General features: G+C 50.3%; 1 protein-coding gene across 1 annotated transcript in view; it reads left to right on the top strand.

Moving 5' to 3' along the window:
- The first annotated feature begins 836 nt into the window (after positions 1 to 836).
- The window catches only part of RFX4 (regulatory factor X4), a 162,590-nt gene continuing 151,341 nt past the window's right edge, over positions 837 to 12,085 (top strand). The window contains exon 1 of the mRNA XM_019642582.1: positions 837 to 1,228. Coding sequence (XP_019498127.1) covers positions 1,186 to 1,228 — 43 coding nt within the window. The 5' untranslated portion in view covers positions 837 to 1,185. The remainder of the gene's footprint in view (positions 1,229 to 12,085) is intronic.

The raw sequence follows: 12,085 nt of genomic DNA, 5'->3' as shown, positions 1-12,085 counted from the left end.
TGACCAAGGGGGATAGAGACAGAGAGGGGCCGAGTCTCAGGGAGAGACAAAGAGACGTGGGGGCAGGGGCTGGACAGAAAGACAGGCAGCCAAAACAGGAGAAACAGAGACACAGAGGACGAGAGAAGGACAGAGTGAGAGACAGAGACGGGGGGAGGGGGGGAGGGGGAGACGGAAAGGAGAAAGACGCCGTGAAGAAGACAGACCCACAGGAAGACAAAGTTCTGAAGGACTCACAGCCTCCTTGCCAAGCAGCCTTCTCACGCCCAGGTTGGGGGTGGGGTCTTAGGGCTGCAGTTCCCCTCCCCCTGTGCCCGCCTCAGCGCTCTCCTCCACGCGTGTCCGCGGATCCGCGTGGAAGGGATCAAGCCATCCCTCCTCCCGCATTCCCAGGGCCCCCCCACTCAAAGTCCAACCCGGAACCCAATGGGGGTGGGCACAAGAAGAGAGGGAAAGGAGTGGGGCCCACTCGTGGCGGCGTAGGCGACGCCCCAGGCTCCCCGGAGTCCCCTGCCGCCCCCCACCCACCCCGCCTGCGCCTCGCCTGGCCCGGTCCAGGGAGGGATGGGGAGGGGAGAGGGGGCCACATCTAAGCCAATTTTGATTTCGCCTATAATGAGTGCCGGGCGAAGGCTGGAGAAGGCCTCTGGAACTTTAAATAAGAAAAACGTTGCTAATGCTATAATAGAAGGGGGAAGTCGGAGGGCTGGGATTGCGTCGCTCTGAGCCCCCCTTTTCGGAGGCGGCTTTTCTTATTCAAAACAGGCCCACAATGGGCTTCACAGTGCGCCTCGCCACGGCCCCATCTGACGAGCGGCCATTCATCAGGCCGGCTGGCCTATCAATGACATTGCTCCCATCGGGGCTCCTATAAAATGATGCTTTTTCCCATGAAACATCCGCAAACATTTTGACGGGTTTGGCTTTGCCCGGCTGGATTACTGAGTGTCCCCTCGCCCGCTCGCTCTTTCTCTCGCCCCCTTCTCCGCCGCTTTCTCCCTTCTCTTCCTCTTTTCTTTCTTCTTTCTCTTTCTTTCTTTTCCTTTCCTCTTTCATCCTTTTGCCCTTGCACTCTCTGCGTCTCTCCTCTTCTCCTCACTCCCTTCCTCCCTGGGCGTCTCTAGCACAGGGGATCCCCAAACATCAGGACTTTTGGGGAGCGCCTGTGCTGTCCATGGGAAGAGCATGCATTGTGGGTTACTGGAGGAACCCGACATGGATTCCACAGGTTAGTCCTGCTGGCTGGGGTTGGGGAAGACATTGGGAGGGAAAGAAGAGGGAGAAGGGGAACTTCAGAAACAGTTGCAAAAAGTTCAAAAGGGTCAATTTGACAGTGGAACCCCAGGGAATAACAGAGAGTGTGCAGAAGTTTGCAGTCCCGCGCGATGTGCGTAAGTGGATGCGTAGAAGTGTGTGTGTGTGTGTGTGTGTAAGCGTGTGTGTGTAAGTGTGTGTGTGTGTGTGTGTAAGCGTGTGTGTGTAAGTGTGTGTGTGTGTGTGTGTGTGCGCGCGCGCGCGCTGAGGAGCGCGCTTTCGCTTGCCCTGGACACAAAGTTACGTAAAGATTCGCTGGCTCGCGGCGAGCTCGAAATGCCACTTACAGAAACTGCGAGCCGACTGGCCCTCCCGGGCGCGGCTCCTCCCCCAGGTTTGGTGGCCCCAGAATAGCGGTGCGCTCTGGGGCTGGTAGCGAAGGCCAGGAAGCCCAGCGGAACTCCCCACAGACGAGGGAGGGCGAAGACTTCCCACAGTGCCTAGGAGGTGGGGACAACGGCTCAGGATGGTGGAGACGCGCAGCTAGAGGGAGTGGCGGCGGCGAACCCGGTGGTCCTAGGAAATCCGCGCGCCATCGGGTGGTGGGAGCCCCAGGACGTCCGATGCCGGGTGTCGCCTCCATGCGGGGCACCCAACGACGCGCCCCGCTCCGGGGCTGTAATTCTGTTGGAGGGAAGGAGGGACGCAGTGCGGCCGGCGAGGCCTGGCGGTGGGGTCTACAAACTGCTCGGCACTTTTGGGGCTGTTGGCTGTGGTCGTCGGGGTTTGGGGTCTCAGAGATCCGTGAAAACGGAGGCAGGAAGCCAAGGAATCTCTTACAACGAAAAAGCATGGAGCCTGCTATAGAGCCTTCGCTCCCTCCCACTTCTAGCACCTTTGAAGAACCGCTAGACTTCTATAGATCTGAGTTATGCTCCCTCCGGAAGAAGTTCTTTGGAAGGTCACCTCCTCTCCCGGCCGCAGTCTCCCAACCAGTTCACTCCTCTCCGGGCTCGGCTGCAGCTTCGGGGTTTCTTGGGAAGATGAGGTTGGGCAGAGGCAGAAGCAGGGCGAGGAGCGCAGCCTGGGCCGAGGCCGCAGCGTGACGCCAGGCTTGGGAGGGTGCCTAGGCGCATCCGCGTCTGGGCTTTGAAGCGCGGAGCAACAAGTGCCTTCCAGCCTCTGCCATCCCTCAACACACGCACGGCCCTTCCCTGAGCAAATAAACACCACGCATGTTTCCCCACCTCCACCCCAAAGCAGGCTGGAAATGGATGTGGGGAGGTGGTGGAGGTCATCCGGGCATCGCCCCAGATGGGCTTACTTCTGTCCCTGTAGACAGATTTCCAGCCCCTTCAGGCTTCTGCGATGGGGAACACCCACCCCTTTTGGCCAGGGGGATCTTCGGTTTTCCGGGGTTGTTGTCCATCTCTGATTCCAACAGCCAAGTCCCTCTTCCATTGCGCTCCCCCGAGTGGGTGTGGACCCCCTGAGATTGTGGGCAGGCTGAGCCCCGCAGTCCTCCTTACTATACGCGATGACAAACGAAGGCAAGGAGAGGTGTCGCCTGCTGCGGGTACGAGGCAGGCACCCAGAAAGGGAAAAGAGCCCCTCCCAGCATATTTTATGTCAAGTGCTTGCACCTCTGCGCACCACCTGAGCACCCCAACTATAGACGCTAAGATCTTTGAACAAAATTACCCCCACGTCTGCATTGTTTGGGGCCAAGTATTGGCAAGGGGCCCACGCAGGGACTTGGGGTCTCTCTGCACCCCACACCCGCCATGGCCCAGTTGGTGGGTTTAGCCTTCCCTTCCACACGACTGGAGCGTTTCCGTGCGTTCTTGGGGCTGTGAAACGTTCTATTTTCTGTCCTCCGCGCAGGCCGTGGTCGTGGGGGCACCTGGTCACTTTTACGTCAACTGCAAACACCCCAAATAGGTTCTGAAACCGAAATCTTTTCCCCATCCACTCTCCTCCTTTCGAGAATCTGAAACATCCCTAGATAGCCATCCTAAACTCAAAACTGAAAGTTTTGGGAACTAGGCGTGTGAAGAAATGACATGCGGCGCACAGGTGACACTTCACTCGGGCCTGCAAGGAAGTGCGGCTTGGCGCGGTCCGGTCCGGTCGCCTTCCCTCACCTCCCTTCCCGAGCTTAATCCAATTAGCTTTTCTTGTGAGTCTCCCTTGTTATGTAAAGGTCCTACTGCCCGGCTTGCGGAGACTGGCGCTCCATGGAGCAGTTCGATTCTGCTTCTTTTACAACATATCGCGCGCGACCAGAACCACGAATATATTTATTATTGTTTCATTTCGAAAGGGCTCGAGCAACCGATTCGCAGCAAGTGCTGGGGCGAACTCGGGAGCGTCCAGGATCAGAGAGGCTGGCGAGCAGGGGCCTCCGTCCCGTCCCCTACTCTTAAAAGGAAAATCCCCACAAAGTGCCTCGGCCCGAGAGAGCAGTTTTGCAGGGGCCGGGGCTCTAGTGGTCTGCCTTGGGGCCACTTCAGCGTGACCTGCGGAAACGCGCCCCTTTGTTCCGAGTATGGAGCCGGTAATATATTCCTCGAGTTTTTCCAAAATACTCAACAAGTGTGGGGCCAAGACAATGGCCCCGTCGGGGGAGGCCCGGCAGCCGGCGCGCGCCTCCTGGGTCTTCAGCTCGCTGGCGACAGAGCGTGACAAAGCAGAGTCCCTCTCCCGGGAGACTGGCCGCGCGGCCGAACTCGGGCAGGCAGCGCAGGCCGCAGGCGCTCGCGTGGGGCCTTCGACTCGCGGTCCGTCCGTGCGCCCCTTGCAGCTGGGAGGCGGGCGCAAGTCCCAGCTGGCCTGCGCCGCAGCACCACGCCGCCTAAACACGAGCGCACAACCTCGCGTGTCCGCCCACCCTACCCACGCAGGCCGTCTGCGGCGCCTCCGTGTTTGTGACGTGTGGGTCCAATCCGGGTTATGCTGCCCAGACAAGCGTTGCTCAGTTACTTAAGGTACCGGAAAATTCGAGAACGAGAGGGAAAAGTAGATAGAATTTTAGGCCACTGAGAACTTCTGCAGAGTGGGCCGGGGCCAGGTTGGTCGCCTACGCGACAGAAGGGTTGTTTCTCATTAAACGGGATGGCGCGTTAGAGAGGGCACAACTGATCCCGCACTTCAAACTTCTACCTCTACTCACTGCTCTCATCTTCAGAATACAGAGCTGGAACGGCGCGAGTACCCCCTGGAGCCGGATTTGAGCCCCTCGGGCCGCAACGGCGGGACGGCACGCTGGTTCACAGGTGCCGGCTCAGCACAAGGCCCGACCTGGCTCCGTGGGCCCCCAGGTGAGGACAGTCAGTGGCCTAGGCGCGGGGCCTAGGAGGCAGAGATCACCCGGGTGGGAACGGAGCCCGAGCCTCCTCCATCCTCTCCTAGGCGCGGCCCTAGGAGCCGCCTTCTCCCGCCCCGGGACCTAGTCTGCGGGCTCGAGAGAGCAAGGGGCCAGGGGTCTGAGCTTTGACCCCCGCGTTCAAATCAGACTGTCTCTCCCTCCACGTGTGTGTGTGTGTGGCCGGCGAGAGAGGCTTGCGCGCCCCCACCCTCTCCACCTGCCAAGCGCCGGCGTATGGATTGGGTAGCAGGTCAAGTGAGAGCCTCGTGGTCCCGGGGTCCCCAGGCCCGGTGGTTCCAGCCTTTGTCAGCGCGGACACTGGTGCGGAGATCCGGCCCGGGAAACCCCGCACGGAACTCCGCGCGGCGGCCCAGGACGGTGCGCTTTCCCACCCGGCCTGCAGGACCCGGAGACCCGGAAAAGTTTGCAGGGGCCGCCCTGAGGGATAGGCCCTGGGATTTCCATAGCCGCGCCTGCCCCCTCCCCAGCGCGTCGCCATGGAGACTGTTGGAAGTTGGTGGCGGAAAACAGACCCCGCGCAAAAGCAAAATATTATGAGTGCAGTTGGGGTGACTTCTGGAGGGCGGGGGACCGGAGGGCAGGAGCCGGAGCCGGAGCCGGAGCCAGAGGCAGAGACCGACAACAAAGGGCCGAATGCGAGTTGGAGAGAGGAGTTTGCACAGGGCCTCCCCGCCGCTCTGAGAGCTGGACCGTCCAGAGGCGCCTCGGTCTCTAATTTCTCTCCAGCAGCTACACCTTTTCTCAAGCCCCTGCGCGTCCCCTCCCACCCCTCCTCTCCGGGGTCTCTTGCAGCCGCTCTCCCCATCTTGAGGTTAGGCGCCAGCTGGGCAGTGCGCCCACCTCCCCCAGAGTCACAGGCTCACCCACGTGAAAGGGTCTGGCTTTTCTTGCCCACGACCCGTGGGTCGCCCAGGATAAATTTCTCACCCCCCTTCTCCAATCCGATCTGAAAGGGTGAGGAGATGGGATAAGGCGGGAAAGAGAAGAGGAGAGCCTGGTCAGAAATCTTGGATGGAGGCTGGTGGAAAGGAGACCCTGACTGACTTTTTTTCTCTGTGCAGTGGGGAAAAACTCGAAGTTACAATTCCGCCTCAGCCACTTGTAATGTTACTTCAGGCCAATCTAGCCTTTCCGAGGTGAATTTTCATTACCTGCGAAATGAAGGATGAAGACAGCTCACAGTCTGGGGTTCTCTGACAACTTACACCTACCCCCTCTTGACTCTAGAACCCAGGAAGCATATGTGAGTTTCCTGGAACTATGAACTGTGATCCCCTGCGCTATTAGTGAATCTCTCCCCAAACTAATAATAGACTAAATTTTTTTAAGAAAAGTCATTTAGGATTTTAAGCATCAAGAACCTTGGATAGCTGTTTTGAAAGGCTTATTATTTACTTTCTCAGTGACACCTGAGGGTGCATTCCTTAAGTCTTTGGCCAACTCTGTGCATCCCAAAAGGATTTACTAAAAGACACTTGATATTATGGGGCTGTACCCAGTGTTAATTTAGGAAACACTGAAATGCCTGGAGATGATGAAGCCAGCCTCACAGATTGGGACATAAATACTGGTCAGTGGTGAAATGTTGCCATCAAAGGCAATATTTGCACCTTTGCTCAAGCTTTCAGAAAGAGGTGAGGCTATTCTCACACATAGCTATCCCTCCTGGTGATAATTTCAGCAGAGGAGCCCTTCCTTTCTCCCGGAAACTCTGTTGCTTTGTCTGCAAATGAATGGATTGGATGTAATAATGATCACTATGGCCTGTCTAAACTTCTACCACTCAATTACATGCCTGTGTTTGCATATGTCTTTTGGCCTGTATGTGAAATCTGCCCAGTACTTTGTTTATAAAGCTGTTTTGTGGTCATTGATCCTCACAGGTGCTTCATGAGAGAGGCATTATTGTAACCTGCATCCATCAAGCACAGGGTTTCTCTTCCGTTTTCAATAGTGTAAGATTGTGATTCTCAGTCAAGATGGTGTGTTTGTTTGCCTTAAAGGCCGAGAAGATAGAAAATGGTGACATCACAAGTTGGGATATTGGACAGCAGGCCTTCACTTGTATAGGCAGCTGAGAGCCTGCCCCCTAGTACAGGCCCCTGGGGACACTCTTCGTTGGTCCCTCCAGGGCTCCAAGGCTCTGTGGGATGTTGTTCTTACCCCTTCCACTCTATATGTCTTTGACATTTTATTAAGGTTTAGCGGGGGAGAGAATGAACTCAAAGGTTATTTGGAAGTGTCAGATAAAAGTTAAAAAACTACTTTGGGACTCGCATGCCATTGTGTATGCACATTGTAGCACTTTGAGCTTTCCATGGGTGACTTATGGTGATACCTGGCTTCTCCTCCTGTCCTTGTTTAATTGAGGAGCATCCTGAGATTGCAAGGTGAGCTGTTAAAAACTGTTTCCTATCCCAACTACTTATGTGTGCTTATCAGGATTTTAAAATACTCAGCTACTAAAACAATATGCAGAAATTCATTGGGTACTGAAATAAGACAATTCCTGTCTTCTATTACCCCTGATTTTGAATGCTTGAGTTCACAATCCTATTATCCTTTTTATTCTTATTAATTAGCTTATAAAAATAATTTTACATATTTGACCATATAAATTAGATTCAAAGCAATAAGTTACAAATTTTACCTATTTTATACATTGGAGATGGTTTGTAAGATTTATTTTGAAAAGAAGGTTCCATTTCTAGAACAAAAACCCCCCACCGATTTGTAATATCTGGTCATAGAGTAAACTTTTCTTCCTCCAAAATTGATGTGCCTAAAACCCAAGCCTCTTTCTCCCGTTGCCACCCCACCCCACCCCCAGCTATTATCACCAATGAAAGCATGGTACTTACTCTCCACCCGCTTCCTACCCCCATGGCTTTATCAGTGCTTCTGGCCCACTTGAGCACAAGAGAACATCTTTTAGGCCCTGTGTGCTCTTTACTTTTGCTGCTTAACAAATCACTTCAAAACTTAATGACTTAAAACAAGAACCACGTACTTCGCTCATGATTCTGTGGGTCAGCGACTTGGGCTGGGCTCAGCTGAGCGGTTCTTCTGGTCTCTCCTGGGCTCATTCAGGCATTTGTGGTCAGCTGCTGCCTGAACTCTGCTGACCTGGGATGTACTGCCTCCCTGCGGATCCCCTGTCTAGGACCTTGGCTGAGATGATGACCTCAGCTCCACATGGCTTCTCATTCCCTGAGAGACTGATTAGCTGGCTACTTGGTCCTGTTCATGTGGTGACAGCAGGTTACCGAGAGAGTGGACATGTGTACAGCCCCTTGAGGTCCTGGCCAGAACCTGCAAATGTTACTTCTGCCACATTATTGGCTGAAAGTGATCAAAGGCCATCTGGGGAGATTCAGGTATCCTGGCCATTGGGGGAAAAAATACTGTGGATGAATTTATCGGAGCTTTCATTCAGTCTCACTCACTCAGCACCTGTAGGGCGGCAGACCCTGGGAATGAACACAGCCAAAGTCCCTGCTGTCAAGGACTTTAGAATGTATTTGAGGAGAGAAGATGTGGGCACGTTGAGAATGATGAGCACTCCAAGGGACATAAAAATAGTCCTCTTGGGGCCTAGAGGAAAGGGCGCTGCCTCTTGTTGAGTACCTACCATGTGTCAGCCGGGGAACAGGCACTGTTTCACACCTTGGCCGTTTAAGCCTTACCACAATTCTGCACTGTCCATTTTTTGGATGAAAGAGGGTCTGGACCTTGCCTGGGGTCATAACTTGTACATGACAGAGCTAGATTGGAGACCAGACTGGGGAAGCCCGTCCCCTTGCCCCCACTCCCCCAGCCCACTGTATCTGGGCACTGCTGGCGTGACAGCCTGGCAGGGCTTGGGCATGGCTCTGGCCTTGAAGTGGAAGGGAAACGTATAGATGCGAGTGGCGATTCATAGAATGTTGTCGTCTTTGGGCTCCAGAGAAAACCTCTTCGAAGGCATCATGTGATTCTGCATTGGAAGAGGATTTTAAGTGATGGCAGTAATGGGGAACTAGTGGTTAAGTATAGATTTTGGACAAATTTTAGCTTCATTCATTCATTTATTCATTCGAGGAAACTGTGTGTCTCCTACGTGCCCAGCGTTGTGCTGGATGCTGGGCTTAACGAAAATGCCATCTCTATTTCCCTGGAGCATAAATTCTAGACAGACACACAAGCAAACACACAAAACACAGATAGCTTCAGCGAGTGATTAGCACTGGCAAGAAAATGACCACTACCTGGATTAATGAAGATAGGAAGGTTGCTGCTACCTTTCCTAGGGTGCCTTTCTGCCACATAAAGCTGTGTGCCTTTGGTGCGGGAGCTTAATATTGCTGAGCCTCACTTTTCTTAGGGAATCGATACAACCATCTAATAGGGCTGTGGAGTATGAAATGTGAACGTGGTAACAGACACCGTATATTCAATACTTACAATATGCCTTCACTTTGCTCGTAAGCATTTTTTATTTAAATGTATTATTGATGTAATGTTCACCTTAACCCTATAAAGAAGGAACTGTTATTGTTCAGAATTCAAGCGGGCTAACGGCTGAAATGAAAGCTAGAGGCGAAAGTATTCAATGAGTTTCAGGGCTCTAGCGGTTGGGCTGCTAAAGACATACCTTGATTGCATGGAACGTCAGATCAATCTTAATTGTGTGTGCCCCTCCTGGTGACAAATCTCACCTTTTATTTGTATTTTAAAAGTTAATGTTTATTAAATGCCTTTCGTGTACCAGGCATGGACTCAGTGCTTTAAATGTTATATTAGTTATGTTTTAAAATATATGTTACGGGTACTATTATTAGCTACTCCATTTTATGCAGTGAGAAACTGAGGCAGATAAAGGATAGCCATGGAAGTGACCTAACCTACAAGTGATCTATACTCTTCATCACAAGGCCATACTGATTGTCTCCTTTTCTGTTTGAGGGAGAAGATGGTGGGAAGGATATCCAATAAAGCAAATATCATTTTAGCAAAAGCAAAGGACTTGCTATTTTCTCCCTATATGAAAGTGTTAGGTAGTCCTTTAAACTGCAAAGACAACATTTTAAACTATTCTTGACAAAAGACAGGGATGTAAAGCTTTCGCGTCTTCACCACAGGTGTGACGCATATTGTCATCTTCTTTGGGATTCACTTGAAGTTTAGTTAACGTTTGATTCACTGGAAGTTTAGTTAACATTTGCTTTGTCTCTGAGGCTTTCAAGGTTTCATTCATGCTCACATACAGACACACCTCAGGAAGAATAAACTAATGAGGCAAAAGCCATGAAGTAATGTGATCATGTATGCAGCCTTTAGGCAATTTAACAAAAAATCTGTTGCAGCTAGAAGTCATTCAGAATATGATGTGACTTAATGAAAAGAACATGAGCTTTACCGTCAAACAGACCAAAGTTTAAATCCCAGCTCAATCACTTTCTAGCTTTGTGACCCAGGGCAAATGACCTAACTTCTTTAAGCCTCTGTCTGCTTCTTTGCAAAAACTTCTACTTACCTTCTTAGGGTTGTTAAGAAATTATGATGAGACTGTGCACATTCATTTAAACCTGGGTCCTAGAAATTGCTCAGTAAATGGCAGATCTTATTATTACAGATAACAATTATCTGGTCTTCCTATGCTCAGTCCTAGGTGTCTTGTTGGGAGAGGGGGACAAGTATCCTGGAAAAAAAAATTAGACTATTTCAGCATATCTAGATGTTTTCTTTACTATGTAGACATAGCCCCAGTTCTAATATCAAGAGAAATCATTCTTTTCTAAAGCTTTGGACTGAGGGATGAATTTCATTTTCATTTCTCTACCTTTTCCATGATGGAGACATTTTCTGTGCCCCTGCTGGCCGTGACTTCATCCTTGTGTTTTCCAGGGTGTTACAGGAAGTGGAAAATGTGTCTTTGTGGAGGCAACACCTGTTGACTGGAGCTCGAGTCCTGGGAGAGGGTTCCGTAGGTCACTCAGAGGAGGCGTCTGTCGCACACCTCTGATGGGGGCCCGTGCACGGACGGCTCCTGATGCTTTTCCAGTTCTGGGGTGTGATGACCCGCATTCTTCCCCCCAACCCCCAACACCTGTAGGCATCACTGTGTTAGTGACAACCATTTTACACTTGATTTTCAGGACGTGGAAAACGCAATTTCAAATAAACCATTCTCTGACGCTCATTTTCGCAGGATGCAGCGAAAGCATTTCATTCTTTTGTATGTGTTCAATATTTTTTTAGTGTGAGGAGACAATATCCATTTGTTCTGTTTTTGTCTTTATCATTAGATTTTTTTTTTTACCTACGTGTGGTTTCTGAGTTTTTAAAATGTTAACGGCTTTTTTAGAGAGACAGCAAAGAGAGACGGAGAGAGGTGAGGTCATAAAAAAACAGAAAAGCATTAAATCCAGTCATTATGTGTTCTGTTGAATATGGCTGAAATTTAGGCAACTAGGGCTGGATTGACTTGGGCCAGTAGATTTTGTGGTTTCTGTGCATCAGATCTGATCCTCAGAGCAGAATGACTTTAAAATATATGTATATAATTTCTTTTTGTTGTTGTTGGTAAATGCGCAGTAAAACTTAAAAGCATACTCTTCCCCTGAGCCATCAATAATTATCAGTAGACAGGTGAACCTGGACATGTTGCATTTATATTGTTGTAGTTCTCTTGTTTGAATTTAAAGGGATAATAAGGAAGCCCTTGAAAAGGTTGCAACCCAGTGAAGGTTAGTTAGTGTTTTGTGTCCTGAGTGTTTTCTGACTATGCAGTTGTGCTAAAGGTCAGCGTTATTTAGACACAGCCTCAGTGAGATTGCTGAATTTAGCAGGTTTTTATTAATCGGAATGGAGAGTTAGCACTTCCTAAGCACCAACCCCCTGAATCCATCACGTTGGAGAAAATGCACTTCAGTCAACACAAGTGAACTGCTCTAGAGCTAGAATTTGAACCGTCATTTGAATCATCTAAAGAGTGAATAGGGATCGCTAATTACACTGCCAGCATCGGTGTATTTTTTGAGACACAACTGCATTTCATGAAGAAAATGATGTCAATGTGTTTGTGTTGACATTTTGTTTTGATTGCCATGAAGTCATTTCAAGCTCATATTGGACTTTTGAAGAAGGAAGTATTTCTTTGAAAGTTGCCACTGAAGAATTTCTAATTTAAAAAAATGAGCATGAGTAATTTTTTTTTGAGTTCTGCATCATCTTTTTCTGAATGATAAGTCTAAATTTGGGATGTTCCTACATGTGACATATTTATAATGTGTGTACCGAGTCTAAATACTCGTGGGCAGGTCAAGTTCCTATTGAAATTATTAGGATTTGATAAAGTTCCAGAACTGAGCCCATGGCACAAACTCAGACCTATTTATGATGAAATTGGTTGATTACTTTAAACGTTTTCCCATGTTTTATTTGTGCTGATAATAAACCTTG

The sequence above is a fragment of the Hipposideros armiger genome, unplaced genomic scaffold (genome assembly GCF_001890085.2).
Source record: "Hipposideros armiger isolate ML-2016 unplaced genomic scaffold, ASM189008v1 scaffold_71, whole genome shotgun sequence".
NCBI lineage: Eukaryota > Metazoa > Chordata > Mammalia > Chiroptera > Hipposideridae > Hipposideros > Hipposideros armiger.
Note: the sequence above shows the minus strand (reverse complement) of the source record. Positions and strands in the feature narration are given on the sequence as shown.